The following is a 17,584-nucleotide window of genomic DNA, read 5'->3' on the forward strand; positions in this document are numbered from 1 at the left end:
ACAGGACTCAGTACCGACTGTGCAGAAAAGGATACAGGAATGTATTTTATCTTCTTTTTTGTCAAGTGCCTTTACTCTAAAAAACTACAGTTGTTTTGGGGCAAGACCAATTTTCTGAGGCAATTTTAACCATCAAATTTCTGTCCATGTGCCAAAATGCAATATTCGAATATTCCAGTTTATGCTTAGTATTTGTCCTGACAAAACATTGTCCTCCACAGAGATGTCTCAAAATGTACTTAGATTTAGTCCCCAAATCTGAGTTGTAATATAGTGCCATAGATGTAGATGTCCTTCTCAGTTTAAATACATGAGTATATTTGGTGAAAAAAGATTTCATGTATCAAATTTCTGCCTTGGAACCTGGAAAAACTTTAGTATTAACTTTGAGGAACTGCGTTCCAAATGATTGATGATTGCTTTGCTTAGGCTTTCCTTATTTCTTCACCATAGGTATTAAATAACAATTTTCATCAAATTGTTTACTATGTTAACTTGATTAAGGTAAGCTTCAGCTTACCTTGAAGAACAATCATCGTGTTTCAAATGTGAAAAAATAATCAGTTTTTTTGCAATTATGCAGTAAACCCGTCTTTCCCCACTGTACATGATTCCTCAATAAAAAGTAATGATTTTTTTCCTGGAGCTCCTTTCTCATGTGATGTCAAAATGCAAACACCTCTGTCTAATCCTCCTTCTGTCCTCTCAGCTTTTCCACTTTATTCAATTGTGATGATGCTCAGTAGTGAGGACTCTGCATTTGTCATCTGAACCTCAGAACTCCTTTGCTTCTCATGGGCCTCGCTAAAACAACCTGAGTTTCTTAACTTCTGGAGATAAGCTAGTTTTTAGTTGGTCTTTGAAGAACTAAGAGGCATGAGATGCTAAACAGTCTGTTAGAGCTCTTCTATTGTTATAAGCAGCTAAATAAAATCTTATTTTGGATTTAAAACTGCAAAACAAGGAGAAAAGAGCAGAAGTGTTCTAATTGTTAACAAAAGGAAAAACTGACACAATGCCAACTATAAGTTTTATGTTCACTGATAACTAACTGATTTAATGCTCCTAATTAAATGTGCCACTGCTAACATTGCTGGGTCCAAATACTTTTTTATTGGTACCTAATAACAAGATTACACAATGCACAAAATTAAGTGTCCGTTCTACTGACATCCTCAGAACAATACATACGATACTATCTCATGTGTGCTCAAAACCTGGTTCAAACACTCTAAGAGACATAAGTCAGGTACCTTTTAATCTGATCAGTAGTAGTAAACACATGTCATTTCTGTAAGAGACATCTAAATCTTCTGGGTTTTCTTTAACGGATCATTATTCTTTGAGACAAGATAGTTAATTTAGAGCAAAACCATCCGGTATACTTCAAGAGGACTTTATGTTTCGCTGAGGTTTCACCCTGTGTGGCTATTTGGATGCTTGAAGTTCTGTTTCGAATCTTACCTTAAGCACTGACATTTTTCTACAAGGGTTCTTTATTAATAAATGAATAGTCATATTAGAAGAGCATTTCTAGAAATTTCTGCAGTAGCTTGATTTAGATGCTATCCAATTTTCATTTTAAAATTCAAGGGATAAGGTAGACATCAAAGAGTAGTAAAATCACCTGTCTTCATTCCCTGTGATTTTTGCAAAGCAAGCTCAGTACAGCTTTTAGATAACTGAAACTAAATTACATGAATGACTGTCAAAGTGACAGAGAGGCTGTCACAGCTTTGATAACAATAACCAAAAATTTCCTTCAAATATTTAAATGTTGTAACATTCCAACTTAATGATTAAAATTTCAATAATTTCAACTTCATCAATTTACATTTAAGTTTGAACACCTCTTTAAAATCAGACCTCAATTTATTAGATAATTTTAGCAAGAAGTACAGCACAGTAAATATGGAATAGTTTATTTACAATTGAAAAATTATCCACCATCCTTTTAAAAATCACTTTTCCTTTTTTTCAAGTGTGCTGTACACTACAGTCCCACAGTCCTGGACACACAGTTTTACTTTTTTCAGCACAATTTAATAGACACAGATGTAGTGACAGTGATCATCGTCATGGCCAGGCTTCGCGAACGAAGATTTGGGAAAGGGCTTTACCCACATTTGCTACAAGCGTGCTGGTGGCTAAAAAGGCCACTACAAGACAGGCATGTCCGGTTGCAAAAGGCACAGCAGAAGGACTCCTTAGGTGGTAAATTCTGCAGGGCACGATTCTTTCTGCATTGTCTTTTCTCCTCAAGGGTGATCCTGCGTACGTTCTCAAAGGAAGCAGCAGCGTTATAGATAGTATGTCTCCAGACCTCCTGATTGGAGGCCAGAGTAGACCAGTTATGTTGATCAATATGGCCAAGGCTGAGATGTTGTTTCAGGAAGTTCTTGTATCTCCTCTTCGGGGCTCCTCTCATGCGGCAGCCAGTGGCAAGTTCACCATAGAGCAAGATCTTAGGGAGGCGGTAGTTGGTCCTTCATCCTTGAGACATGCCCTGCCCAGTGCAGCTGTGTTCTCAGCAACATGGCCTCAATTCTTGTGACTGCTGCTTGTTCTAGAACAGAAGTATTAGTCACATAATCTGACCAGTGGATGTTTAGGATTGTACGAAGGCAGTGTTGATGGAAGCGTTCTAGGAGTCACAGGTGGTGGCGGTAGATGACCCAAGATTCAGATCTATATAAAAGAGTAGACAGCACTATGGCTCTGTAAACACCGATCTTTGTACTTTTCTTCAAGTGTTTATTTCGCCAAACTCTTTTATGAAGCTTTCCGAAGGCACTATATGCCTTTGCTAACCTGTTGTCTATGTCCCCGTCAATCTTACCATCCGAGGAGATGAGGCTGCCTAGGTAATTAAACTGCTGGACTGATTTGAGCTCTGATTCACCAATGGTGATATGGGGATGAAGGAAGACTTCCTGAGGTGCCGGCTGATAGAGAACTTCTGCCTTCTTTAAGCTGACTTCCAGCCCAAAGAGCTCAGTAGCCTCAGCAAAGCAGGATGTTAAACGCTGCAGAGTTGCTTCTGTGTGAGTAACGAGGACGGCGTCATCAGTACAAAGCAGCTCCTGGATAAGATGGTTTAAGGTCTTAGTGTGGGCCTTCAGTCGCCTTAGGTTGAAAAGGCTTCCATCAGTATGATATCAAATGTAGATACTGTCCTGATCATCGAGGTCTGCAGTGGTCCTTTGGAGTGTCCTGCTGAAAAAGATTGTGAATAGGGTTGGTGCGAGAACGCAGCCTTGTTTCACACCATTGGTTATTAGAAAGGGCTCAGAAAGTGCATTGCCATATCTGACTTGGCCGTGTTGATCCTCGTGGAGTGAGATGATCATTTTAAGGAACGTGGGGGGACAACCTAAATGTTCCAAAATCTCCCATAGACCTTTCCTGCTCACAGTATTGAAAACCTTGGTGAGATCAACAAAGGTTACATAGAGACCTTTGTTTTGTTCCCTACACTTCACCCGTTGTTGTGTGATGGACTGAATAGCTGAGTCTTGGACTACATGGCTAGTACTGAAAAGAGTCTGAAAGTGTTCAGACCATCGATTCAGAATGGAGGTTTTATCTGTCAGAAGAGTTTGACCATCAGCACTGAGTAGAGGACTTTGGGCTTGGTATGTAGGCCTGTATGCTGTTTTCAGGGCTCCATAGAATCCTCTGTGATCACCCGTGTCTGCGCATAATTGTTTTTTTTTTCTGCAAGACTGATCCACCACTTGTTCTGGATGTCACGGAGTTTCTGTTGGAGCTTGCTGCATGCAAGGCGAAAGGCTGTTTTTCTTACGTGCCACAATGGCAGTGCAAGGTGTGCTTGTGGGCGGTTCTCTTCTTCCTCAACAAATCCTGGATCTCTTGATTGTTTTCATCAAACCAGTCCTTGTTCTTCTTGAGGGAGAACCCTAAGGTTTCTACAGAGGACTGCAGGATGCTGTTTTTAATATGGTGCCAAAGTGTTTTAAGAGAGGTATCTGTAGAATCCATGGAATGGTTTTTTAGCCTAGTTTGAAGATTAGTCTGGAATTTGTTTCTCACTGTGGCTGACTGGAGATTGTTAACTTGGAGTCTCCTCCTTGGGATACTGCCCCTTTTAGGTTTGAATTTAAGATTGAGGTTAAGTTTGTAGTGCACTAGTCGATGGTCTGTTTGGCATTCTGCACTGGGCATCCCACGGGTGTGGTGGACATCTTGGACATCCCTCCGACACACCAAGACATAATTGATGAGGTGCCAATGTTTGGATCTGGGATGCATCCAGGTTGTCTTCAGACTATTTTTCTGCTGAAAGATAGTGTTAGTGATGGTGAGCTGTTGCTCTGCACAGAATTCTAGCAGAAGTCGACCATTATCATTGCAGCTTCCAACACCATGCTTGCCTAATATTCCTTTCCAGGTTTCAAAATTCTTTCCTACTCTGGCGTTGAAATCACCAAGGATAATGATCTTATCATCTGCAGGAACCTCCTGGGTAAGGCGGTGCAGGTCGGTGTAAAATTTATCTTTTTCAGCAGGGTCAGCTTGGAGAGTTGGGGCGTATATACTAAAGAGGACAACGTGTTGCTTGTTGTGTAGTGGAAGATGTAGGGAGATAATTTGGTCAGAATGACCTGTTGGCAGATTTTCGAGTTTAGGAACAATAGAGTTTTTGATCATGAAGCCGACTCCTGAGAGATGCCTTTCAGTTCTGGGCTTACCTGACCAAAAGAGTGTGTAACCGGCACCATGTTCTCTGAGGCTGCCTCCTCATGAAGGCGAACTTCGCTGAGAGCGGCAATGTCGATGTTGAGATGTGACAGTTCATGGGCAGTTAGGGCAGAGCGACGCTCAGGACATCCGCTCTCTGCCGAATGGTTCTGATGTTCCAGCATGCGAGAGTTAATTTGGGTACACCTTTGGAGGCAGATGTATGCCTTTGTCTTTTGATCTTTGTGTGACTGCATTTGTAGATGTCACTACAGGGCTTTGCAAATGCGGGTAAGGCCTTCGAGCCTGCGCAATGGATTTTTTAGGTGAGACGCAGCATGCGCTGGACTGAACCCACCCTTTAATCCTGAGGTTCATCTGCCAGGGCCAAGTGAGCTTTGACGGTGGCAGCGAGGTCCTCAGGACATAGGTTTAATTAGAATGACCTTCTCTTAGATGGATGACCTTACAGGGCTGATCGAGCTCCATCTGCCTGGGTTTAGAGTTGTCCTTCTCTGTGTGCTCCGAAGCTCCCCCTCTCATGTCCCACGATGGCACTGTCCGCACCGGCGAAGCTCCCACTCTCTCGCTCCTTTCTGCACCTGGGGCCGGGCCGCACACACACGCCCGGGGCCAGGCTGGGGCCGCGACACTGTGAAGCACACACTCCGGGAGTGACAGTGAACCATCTTGTAAAATCATACATTGATAGAAGTTTTATAGTCAGAACTTCTTATGACCAACCCTTCTATCCTGCTTCTTAGCTCAGGCCCCCAGATTTGAATCAAAAGCTCTTGCAACAAACTTAGATACTGTTTAAGAGGACAATTTTAATCCTAATTTTAAACTTTCAAAGGCCAGCAAGTTGTACAGGTAGCTTTTAGATGATTATCTGTAATTGGGAAACCTCGATTTTCTCCTTTGTCCAGGCAAGATACAGAATTACACTCACTGAGTAAGCAAAAAAAAAATAAAAAATTGTCAGACTACAGGACGTAGTATATGCAAAATTGTTTAAATGCTTGTAACTAACATTACATTGTCTTTATTTCACGAAAAATGCCTGAAATGTAAGACTTGACTCATGCAGTGTTTCACATTGTCCTCTACTTTAAAGCACACTGTAGAACTTTCAGGTGAGGTGGGAAGGGGAACATTTAAAAGAAAATTGCTTATGTTTTGACATTTTTTGTTATGTAGGTGCTCTAATACAAAAGAAGGAAATGAAGTTGCTGGTGGTACCATAATATTCAGTGACGACAGAATATACAGTCAAATATAGTAAAATTTCTTCTTGTTCTGCCCACCAGGCTCCTGTTTTCTTATGAACCAATTTTGCTAAGTCCTCTACGTGCAGGTCCAGCTAAACTGCCATGAATGTACCACTACTGGCATACTCTCATTTACAATTGCTGGCTTCAAAACTAACAGAGTTCAGATTTTACTTTCTTCTTTACAAAATATCCTCCACTGACTCAACAAAGCATCACATAATCAAGTACTTAGAAACAGTTAAGGACTTACCCCATCCTATCACAATGTATGTCTGCAGCAGTCGTCTTTCAGAGAGTACCACAGTTATCAATACTGTGTGCAGATAAATACCTTCTACTAATAGCCAAAAGTAATTTGCCCCAACAAAGTAATGCATGAAAAACTGGGCAGTCCTGCAAATTATTACAATCTGTAGGAATGAGAGATCAGGAATCATTGTAAATATAGGTGTCATAATCCGCATATCAGAATTTTTACTGATGAACTATTAAAATAATAGTCACCATTAACATCTTGCAGTTAATTTTGCTTGTGGACATGGGCAAGCTTTATTCTTACAACATTCTACAAGTATAATGTATTCACAGTGGTCACAAATGAGGTGTTGTTATTCCATTTTCTAAACAAATGTAAGAAAATTTTCCTAGTACAGAAAAGCCTTTATACTGTTTTTCCTCTCTCTTAGTGCTGTTTCATAGAAAATCACAGAATCACAGAATGGTTTGGGTTGGAAGGGACATTAAAGATCATCCAGTTCCACCCCTCAGCCACGGACAGGGACACCTTCCACTAGCCCAGGTTGGTCCAAGCCCCATCCAACCTGGCCTTGGACACTTCCAGGGATGGGGCAGCCACAGCTTCTCTGGGCAGCCTGTGCCAGGACCTCACCACCCTCACAGGGAAGAAATACACTGTGTGATACTGTCCTGGTTCCAGCCAGACAGGAGTAACTTTTGCAGCAGCCAGGAGATGTACAGCAGGACCCCAGGGTTTTCGATCTCACCCCAGCCCTGCGCAGGGCAGTTGCATTTTTCCAGTTTGCTGGGTGAGCTGTCAGGTGGCATCAGTTCCACATGGTGAGTGATTGGTGTGAATCATTTGCCTACCTTTGTCATTGGTATTGTGGATATTACTGTTCATTTTATTATCTCATTGCTTCTTCCAGTAAATTGCTCTTTTCTCAACCCACGATCTCTGCCTTTTGTGTCTCTAATTCTCCTCTCCTTCCCACTGCAGGGGGATGGGGGGAGTGAGCGAGCGGCACGTGGTGTTTCAGTGAACACCAAGTTGGGGAATACCATTCCTAAACCACTACAATTACTATTGTCGGAAAAGCAAGATTTGTGTGCACTGCTTTATGCTATGCATAAGAGGAGTGAATAAATGTGGTGTTAAATAGGTGCCAAATAAATACTGAGATTTCTTCCTGAAAGTTGCAGGTGTGAGTTGTTTTACTTAGGTGTCTGTTTCTAAATATAGCACTCCATTAATATGTTCTTTCTATAAGAGCCTTCCTATAAAATCAATCTATTACAATTTTTCAAATCAGAATTTTATCTTGATTACGCCAAATTTTATCAGCAAAATTTCAACATCCTAAGTTCAATCAACAAATACCTCAAAACCTGATGATGGCAAATTTTCAAAACTGTAACTGTTATGGCCACTAGTAGCACATATTTACTATTAACTATGAAATAACTCATTACCTCTGGACTGAGGTATAGTATCCATCCAGTTTCATCATTTGGTCTCTTTGAGTAAATATTGTAGTATACAGTGTCTTTTATAAGAACTGCTGTGGCACGCAAGATAAAAGATGCAAATAAATTCATATGAATGTAGTTTCTTGTGCAGTGAAGTTTTCTGTGAGAGAAAAAATAATGTATGAATCCTCTGCAATATATTTAATTTGCAGAAATAAAATTTTATAAAATCAACAAAAAAAGTAGCAAAACAGCTGTTGTATTCATATTGTTGTCATGAATGGATTTTGCTTAGGAATTGCTTTTGTATTGCTTATTAGGAAAACAAGTTATTTACATAGAATCACAGAATAGTTTGGGTTGGAAGGGACCATAATCCCCTTCTCATTCCACCCCCTGCCATGGTCAGGTACACCTTCCACTAGAACAGGTTGCTCCAAGGCCTGTCCAACCTGGCCTTGAACACTTCCAGGGATGGGGAGACTAGTTTCTGTGGATGACCTGTGCCACGGCCTCACAGGAATTTCTTCCTAATATCTAGTCTAAATATACCCTCTCCATCTTAAAGCCTTTTCCTGTCACTCCATGCCCTTGTCCAAAGTCCCTTCCCAGCATTTTTTGTAACCCCTTTAGGTACTGGAAGGCTGGAATGTACCCGAGCATTGCAATCTAAGTAATACATTCAATTACATAAAAAGGAGAATGTGTATACAGGAGTCTGTACTTCTAAAATGCATGTAAATTTGTACTAACCTGAGTAAAGAAAGTATAAGCAGAGCTAATACAAGTGAGATCAGAGAAAAGTAATATCCTATAGTGTATAACAGCTGTAATGTGGTAAGTAGTTTATGTTCTTCTTCCTAGAAACAAAGAAGAAAAATATGTTATGTAGGCAGGTGGGCAGATCACAAACACAGCTCAGAAACTTTCATGTTCACCTTCAAGTTGCAAGGAGCCAAGGTAGAGTTCTTGTGCCTGCCCTCTGCACTGCCTTGTGAAACCAGTGCATGACAGAGACATTTGCAGCCAGCCTTAGTTTCTTTTTAAATTCAAAAGCACTCTCAGACTCTTTTCAAATTTCTCCTGCACAAACACCATTCATAGTCTGAATCACAGCTACTCATTGCCATGATTCCATGCACCAAATAGATCCTGGTGGGTTAACAGTTGCAGAGATCAACACACTCAACCTGCACACACAAGTACACTTACTCTGTGTGTGGCCTGGAGACACAGTTATAGATCAGTTGTGCTGTACAATTTTGAGAGTTAGCTCTGTCTAGAGGTATTGAAATAGCCTGACTTCAGCCTTGAGTTCAAAGGAAAAAAATAAAAATTATTAAATTGGACCGTATAGAATGTCTTCAAGTGACAAATAAGACCCCAGAGGAGGAAGGAAAGCAATTACATTTTCATAGATTATCATAGAACATCCTGAGCTGAAAGGTACCCACAAGGAGTCCAAGTTCAGCTCCTGGCCCTGGACCACAAATTTCCTTCCAATTTGCTTCATTTAACTTTTTTTTTGCTAGGTTTTTCCATTTTAGCCGTTTATGTCTACCTCTCAACTATTCATACTCCTTTTCTAGCTCAATGAAAGCTTCTCTGCAGAGGGAATGTGAGATATATGTGATTTTCATAATCCATATCTGGCCTGCAGAGATTTTCTTGGAACCTGTGTCTTTTCCTCAGTGAGTTTGCTGTTTTTCTTGTTTTCCTTCTCAGCACAAGGGATTTTAGCACTGTCTTTCTGCTAGTAGTTGTCCTTAATGATTTTATGCTTGTGAGCTGGGCCTCTTGAAGAGCATGAAAATGACCAGGCAGAGCAGTGTGGCTGCAGGAGATTCCCAGCCATTAGTCACTAAATAAACTGAAAGTTTATAAATTCATGTACTCACTATATAAAGAGCTTATGAAAAACTTAGTAGTGGTAGTGCCTGGAGATACTGAACTAATAGTGTTTCATTACTAATCAATAAAGCAATGTTACTCAATAAAGTAATAAACAGCACTCATCCAATAAAGTAAAAAATAACAGTGCTCACCTAAAAGACTAATTTTTACATCAGCTAAGCTAAATTCCACGGCAAAAGAAGTTTCCCCTCTGTTGACAAAGTCCAGCTCTTGGGCTGATGCAATACGGAAAATACAGGATGGAAGGCATCAGCACTAGAGAGAATCCTCCAGTCTCTGACCAGTTAAACTTGAAATGACCAATTAATGACTCATTAAGTGCTAAAAGGCTTATTAAATGTTGAAGGGCTCAGGAGGGAAGTTGTCTGAACTTGATAGACTACTATAATTTGTGGAGATGCTGGGATGTTTGCCTTTAAGTTATTTGCTTGACAGGTTGCAGTCTTTTTCGATTATATTAGGGAAAAACAGCATATGTGAACACTGGACTCTGAACAGAAAATAATTTGTGGCATCTAAAGCAGGAATCCCCTTCCTTAATATTTCCTCTTCTGCTGCTTCTAAATAAAATAACATTTGGTAACTTAAATGAAATTTGAACATTCATTGCAGGTATTCAGTGGAAATGTTTTGTCAGTTACTCAAGAAGGGATTAAGAAGATTAAAGTATTCAACCATAATATAAAACATACTTACTTTTTTTTTGAAATGATTTTTCTCAGAACATTCTGAACTATCCCGCCAAATGTCTGTGGAATTTTCCCTTGTTTGCCAAATCCCTTCATCCAAGCAGACTCTGTATACATGCCCTATGCTTCCTGAAAGTAAACAGAGGTTTAGTCAGAAAGATCAAAATAAAGATTTCATTTTTCATACACGTTGGAAAGATTTCTTCCTTGTACCACCACAATAGATGCCACACCACCCCCACTCAAAAACGCAATAAACCCCACTTTTCTTTTGTCTTGGACAATATATTTTCCATATTTACATAGGACAAAGTAGGAATGTAATCTAGTAGAAATAAATTCCCAGAATGTACCTGATTTTTACAAACAACTCCACACAGTTACTACATCCAAAAAAAAAAAAAAAAAAAAAAAAAATAAATCTCAACTTATTCTTTTTCCTCATTAAGCTCCTAAGCTCCATCAAATATGGGTAATTCATTGCCCAGGTTGTGCAGTCAAAACTTTAGGAGAATTTGATTAGGGAATAATCTTTCCCTGTAACACCTGGTATGGCAAGTGTTGCAGGCTGGTGTTTCAGTTCTGTGTTATGGGGCCCCTTCAGCACCTGGAGTGAACTGGTGAATCTTCCTTGGCTTTCACTGCATTGTCCTAGTTTTTGTGGAAATTCAGACAGAAAAAGAGAAAAAAGAGTCTCTGTTACATGGAGGGAAGATGTTTTCGTGTTTATTGTGAAGAGCTGGATCTGTTCTAAATTGTTGGCAGAAGCGGTTGTTTGGAAGATTAGATAGAAGCTTGGTCTCTTTCTGCTTATCAGCATAAAAAAGAACAAATGATATTAAAGAACAAACTATGTGTGGTGTGAGCTCGAGAAAGCTGAGATTAGCAGCCTATAGTAGTCTCCCAAGTGTTAAAAAACTCAGGCAGAATTGGTCCCTCCAAGTGGTATTAGAAATGCAGCTAAGAAAGGCTGTGTAGCAGGATTCACAAATGTTGGTCTGTGGTGGTAGGAATAGCCTTTCGTTTCTTTAGGAGAAATGTAATGTTGTTTGCTCTTCAACAATTTTGCTTCTGAAGATGTTTTTATTTTTCTCTTCTTAAGAGCTTCCTTGCTCCACTCCTGCCAGGAAAACGCTACTTGGAAGGCTTGTTTGTTCACCACACCACTTGCTGTTGGTGTGCTATATCCTACTGGAGGGTTGACTGCTTGGTCTGCTGCTTGGTTTGGCTCTTACAGTTTTCTGGGAGAGAACTTCATGTCTGGGGGTCAGTGGGGACCCCAGAAGTTGAACTTCAGAATCTGAGCCCCTGATCTGTTACTATCAATAAAGTCCTGACAATAACTTTATGTGACCTTGCAAATGTTGCTTTAGAGCAGAAAATACGGAGATGTGGCAAGCACAAATGGAAAAAAACAGCAAATAAACATCAACAATGATTTTGTGCCTCAATTCAGAAAAGGGGTAGAAAGACCCAAGAGAGCACTCAGACACTTCAGAGGACACTGGGACAAGATAGACAAGCATCACCTGTCCTTTAGCTGGATTCCCAGCACAAACTCGAAGACAAGTTACCACTTTCACATTACCATTTTCCAACCATGGCAAATATGAAGGACAAGGAACAGAGACATTTCCTGGGGGTGAGTAAGGCCAGCAAACAAACTGATCAAATGTCCCATTGCAATGTATTCCTGGGGAGAGAAGCAAATAAAAGTTTTACAAAAAGCTGTCCAGACAATGGACAAACCAGTGTGCTGTTCCAGGTAACCTGCAAGCTACTCCAGAGTAACAAGATGTAGCAGATAAACATTGTGCATTCACTGTGCAGTGCTCCATGCACAGGGCAGAAACAGCTACTGCCTTTTTTCCTTGGATCCACACAACAGCTGCAGGTTTTACACACTTTACTAGGAGATAAGGGTATTGCTCTTCACAGATACTGAGGTCAGACCTCACTGTGGTCTGAGGCAGGAACTGATCTCTGATCTCTGTGACCAGTGACAGCACCTGAGGGAATGGCTGGAGCTGTGTCAGGACAGGGTCAGGTGGGATCTCAGCAAAAGGTTCTTCCCCCAGAGGGTGGTGGGGCACTGACCAAGCTCCCCAGGGCAGTGGGCACAGCACCAAGGCTGCCAGAGCTCAAGGAGCATTTGGACAATGCTCTCAGGGAGATCGTGGGATTGTTGGGGTGTCATGGGCAGGGCCAGGGGTTGGATGGGATGATCCTTGTGGGTCCCTTCCAACTCAGGAAGTTCTATGTGTCTGTGATTTTACGAGACTATGATCCTGAGGCCTCTGTGGTCCAAATATAACAGTCAGATTCTGGGCATGCTATCACTCATTGGTTTTGGTACATGCAGCAGACTGGTAAATGGAAGATATTTCACCTTTCCCGAACCCTGTGACAACTGTTCTTAGCTCAGACCTCTGCCAGCTTCTCACAGTGACTTCTCTTAGTCTTTGGGCAATATCTCTTATTACAAGAGATATTACCAGAGGTGGTATCGCTGGTAATATCTCAGACTAACTCAGTTTTAAGATTCATAGGTATCATATCACTCCCAGGACTTAAGGTAAAGATAAAACATTTGATAACGCAGAATTGAAACGGTGCAATCAGGTGACGGTAACAAAAAATAAAATGCATTAATGGCTTCCCTAGTGTCTTTCTTTTTGGGATACACTGAAGTTCTTCTCACTTAGCAAAAATATATTGTGTGCTATCTCACTAGCATCTTTTGTGGGGTGCTTCTGTTCAAATACAGAGCACAGTATGTGCATTCTTACAAATTCCATTGTATCTTTGAGGCTCAACATCTGTGGCACCATCTGTGTTATGACCTGTGTAACTGTTAACATTTACAGCTGCATTTTTATTATTCCTTTCCCCAATTTCTGATCAAGGTTTGTTCAAGTGTAGATTGGGTAGGCTGCCAGAAAAATACCTCTTTTTTTTTTTTTTTGATTTCATGAAAACTGAAGTTCTGAGTCCCCATAGTTCTCTTCATCACCTACTACAAACTACTTCCCTCTAATATCTTGCAAGGGTCATCTGGCTTAGTTCTAATTGCCACCAAAGACACCATTCTCTGCCTTCGCAGGAGAACATACTCTTCTTTTGCTTCATGCTGAGGGTTTCTGCACACTAAGGTCACCACTGGTCATTGATCTCTAGCTGCTCACTACTCTTTCTCTTTCTTTCCTGTCAGCGTTAGTTGTAAACCATACTGCATGTGTACTGGCTGAGCTGATCTGTGCTTTGCTTCCCTTGCTTTTCAGAAAAACACTTGTCCTCTCTGCAGTCCTCACCACTTTCTTGCCTCTTTGACTGTAGTCACATAGCGTGTAACTTATGCAAGCTTCTTTCTCTGACTTTTCTGTGTTTTCTGTCCTATTTTCCGCAGATGACTCTGACTTCTGACACATCCACCTCACCTCCTCATTTGGAGTCCCCATCAAATTTGGTGAGGGTGCTTTCAATACCTGCCTATAGCCAGATTCACTTTTAATCTTTCCTTGGTGAACTGCAGTCACCTCTCTCCCAGCTGCTTCTTGGATTTCTCCAACTACTGTAACCAAACCCTTGTTATCTTTTCTTTAAGACAAAACACCTAGCTGAGCTGAGTTTATACTCTACTGAGCAGAGTTTACACATGAGCAGAGCGAAATAATGACAGATTATAAAATCCTCTTTTGCCAAACAGCATAAAACTTTGAGCACCTAACCAAAGTTGGGAGGTGTGGACTCAGGACAAGACGCCGTCCTCTGAAGCTATACTGCTCTTTATCCAAGAATCCAAGAGCCATAGACACAAGAGAATAAACAAGGGACATAAAGCTAATGTTTGTATCAAGCAAACATGGGGAAACCTGGTTCTGTATCTCAACTTATTATCCTAATGGCTGTGTCCCAAAATGCACAAGCAGTCCTGTGAGAAGGCAGCAGCTCCTCAGCTGCCTTGACCAGGCAGAAAACAGACTCTGTCCTCTGTCATGTCCCAAGTGTTTTGAATCCTTTTTTGCCATGGCTCAGGTTTCAAAGTACAGAAATGGGAGACATATTCTTTTTCCTGGATGCTCTGTTCTCCTGGGGTTAGCATAGTTTCCAGGAATCAGGTTTGACTTCCTTCAGGCTGAAACAGGAAGTGAAAACTGGTCTTACCAGGTTCTTACAAAAAATGGCTAGCAGATACCTCTGGACCAGGCACTCAATGACACACCACAGTGGCATCATCTGTTCAGTGTTTCCTTTCTTTATATGACCTGGTTTTATGTGTAGGAACCTAATATGTTTCAGGAATAAGAGAGCCATTAATTTCATGATTTGCATACGCATTTATGTTACTTAACATGATTCTTTATTGTGCTGTTTAATTCCTTACCAGTATCTATAGTTGATTCCTGTAGCATTTTCAAGCATTCCTGTTTATATTTATTCCATTCAGTAGTGGTTTTTTCCAGCAGAGATCCTTTGGCCTGGGAGTGAAAATACTGTACATGAGGAAAATCAGTTAGAATCTTGTGGTCTTTAATGGCAGGATTCTTTCCATTATAAGAAATGTCAGAGAAGAGGAAAGAAGAGGACAGAGAGGACAATGGAGGGTAGATAAAAAGGGAGATAAAGAGACATTCCTTCTCTGGAAATTATAGAATCGCAGAAACACAGAAAGCTTGGAGTTAGAAGGGAGATTAAAGATCATGTAGTTCCAGCCCCCCATCATGGGCAGGGGCACCTTCCACTGTCCCAGGTTGCTCCAAGCCCCGTCCAACCTGGCCTTGAACCCTTCCAGGGATGGGGCAGCCACAGTTCCTCTGGGCAACCTGTGCCAGGGCCTCACCACACTATTATTGAAATTTCTTCATTTGCTATCTCTGCCCAAACAAGTAATGTATTGCCATAGTGCTGTATTACCACAATTTTTTTTTTCAACTTCTGTAAAGTCCCTTTTAAAAGATCTACATAGACATTTAATTGCCAGGAATTGTGAGGGTGCACTAAAAATATTGTCATTTCATTCCTCTACTGTAGAAAATGTGTGCTGATCTTCACTAACCTTACAGTCTTTCTAGTCTTTTTATAGTTAACTTATGCCAACGTCAGCCATGGATTTATGTTTCTGCTAGTTTAATGTAGGAATCTGACTGATGATAATTTTGAGGGCTGTTTATTTTTACAGTTTTTTAAAGATAATGAAGCACACCTGGTTGAGTACAGCAAAAAAAAAAAAAAAAAGAAAAAGAAAAAGAATATAAGAGTAATGAATAAGCTTTGTTATTTAACTAATACCACCTTTCCTCTGGTGTGTTCTGTACTCCTGTCCAGCATTTCAAAGACCACTTATTTCACTAGCAGCTGCACAATTGTGCCCTAGACATATTTCTTTTCCTCTTTTTTTTTTTAAGAAACACTTTCGTAAATCTTAGTTTTACTCTCTCATCTGCACCGTGCTGCCCTTTTTTGCCTGGACAGGACACTAATTTGCTTTCCTCTTGTGTCCATAGGTGAGAAGAGTCTTTGCCCTCAAGATTACCCATGTAATAAAATGGAGAATTGTTTTTCCCCTTTTCAAAATTTTCTCCATATGAAACATCTCACACAAATGGATTTTCTTATGTTCTGAACTTTTATAAGTACATTTATTTTCCTTTTTTTTTATTTGGGTTTTTTTTCCTTTTTAGGATGAGATGTTTTTGCGTGATTGGGGGGCTTTGCTGGGGTTGGGGTTTTTTTTGTTTTAGATATTTTCAATATCTAATGTTATATCTAATATCTTATATCAATATATAATGTCTAGTATTACTATGTAATATCTATGTTTTAGATATTTTCAAAGCTGTTTTTTTCTACACCTTCCGGTCCGATCTTCCTCTTCCAGAGGAGATCAAGAATTTTTAAATTCTGAAAATCTACATTTCTGAAGACAGTTTAATCTGGAATATGATATGTTGATGTGATCTGTTTAGAAAGAATAGAAATAAAAGCACATCAAGAAAAATCTCCCTTTTAGTAGTGAAGCTTTGAAGACAGTCTTAACTTCAGATTTAGTCAGTCTAATGATAGCAGACTCTACTGAGTCCCTTCTGGAAAGCCACCATCCTGTGATTACAAGAACAGTCTCCACTGCTTGGCTGCTCCTATGCTGACAGGCTCCTGGCTCCAGGCTGTCATGGTTTAGGAATGGTATTCTCCAGTTTAGTACTCCCAATAAAACCATGAACTATTTCCCCTCTCCTCTCTAACTGGAGGCACAAAGGCAAAGATCACAAGTTGAGATAAGAACAATTTACTGGAAAAAGCAATGAGATAAGAAAGAGAACAGCAACACCATCAGTACTAAGGATAGAGGGTACAAGAAAAGAAACTACTCACATGGAAATCAACCCCTGAAAACAGACAGTACCAAACCGGTCCTTCCTCCACATTTGCTTGACTGGAAGTAACCCCTTCCCCCTGGAAGAGAGTCCCTTCCCCCTCCCCCAGCAATGATGAGAGGTGTCATGGAATAATCTCTGGGTCCCTACCATGGCTGGAACCAGAACACTTGCTCTGGCTCTTTCCCTTTGCCTGCTCACCCTGTGCTGTGCTCTGGAATCTTCCGTGCCCAAACATGTTAAGCTGCTCCTAAAAGCAAGAACAATCCACCCTCAACCCACAAGGTCATACTGGGCCTATCACCCACTCTTTTCTTTTCTGGGTGAAGATGGGCTGAGACCGCAAGTAAAGCAAAAAAGGACATTGATGTCTGAACAGGCACTTGCTTTGACAGACAAATTCTGGCGTGTTGCATGGGAGAGAGTTGCAGCATTTATGAGGTGTGGATAGCTCTGTGGCCACAGATGACAGGGCTTGAGGGGATTGTCAGTGCTGATTGATAAAGGGACTGAGAGTAGAGTCTTAGGAGCCCTGCTTGGATGTGCTGGCTTGAGTTACCCCCTTAGCACTGTAGGCAGAAAGGAAAGAGACCTAGACATTAGCATGAAAAGGTGAAGTCAGGGATGTAAATCAACAGCTGCTAGCAGAGAGGAAAAAAATTAAATTTATCTCCAATGATAAAATTAGTTCTGATATCAAATCTACTATACTCTTAAAAAAAATTTTTAAATTCCCAGCTATAGACAAATTTTAGTAATGATTTTATATACAGTGATTGAAGTGTTTAGGATGGTGTTGACATCTGTGGCATATACCTTTAGCAATGTAAGGGTTGCAGTTTTCCCAAGGAGACTCTCATACTTTAACATACTCTCCCTAAATATATGGATATTCATATTTTCTGGCACATCTTTATCATACAAC

At 40.6% G+C, this 17,584-nt stretch overlaps 1 protein-coding gene across 5 annotated transcripts in view; it reads right to left on the minus strand.

Annotated features, from left to right (window-relative positions):
- GLP2R (glucagon like peptide 2 receptor) overlaps positions 1-17,584 on the minus strand; it is a 39,036-nt gene that overhangs the window by 14,358 nt on the left and 7,094 nt on the right. For 4 of the 5 annotated variants that reach the window (XR_001878241.1, XM_017835930.1, XM_017835929.1 and 1 more), the window contains exons 3-8: positions 14,670-14,778; positions 11,874-11,978; positions 10,293-10,414; positions 8,436-8,542; positions 7,686-7,842; positions 6,226-6,385 (exon numbers count right to left, since the gene is read on the minus strand). Coding sequence is in view for 4 of the 5 variants with exons in the window: in XM_017835930.1 (XP_017691419.1) it covers positions 6,226-6,385; positions 7,686-7,842; positions 8,436-8,542; positions 10,293-10,414; positions 11,874-11,978; positions 14,670-14,778 (760 nt within the window). In the remaining variant the exon portion in view is untranslated. The remainder of the gene's footprint in view (positions 1-6,225; positions 6,386-7,685; positions 7,843-8,435; positions 8,543-10,292; positions 10,415-11,873; positions 11,979-14,669; positions 14,779-17,584) is intronic. The other variant, XM_017835926.1, reaches the window with a different exon arrangement.

This window comes from Lepidothrix coronata, unplaced genomic scaffold, assembly GCF_001604755.1.
Source record: "Lepidothrix coronata isolate B3197 unplaced genomic scaffold, Lepidothrix_coronata-1.0 Scaffold267, whole genome shotgun sequence".
NCBI lineage: Eukaryota > Metazoa > Chordata > Aves > Passeriformes > Pipridae > Lepidothrix > Lepidothrix coronata.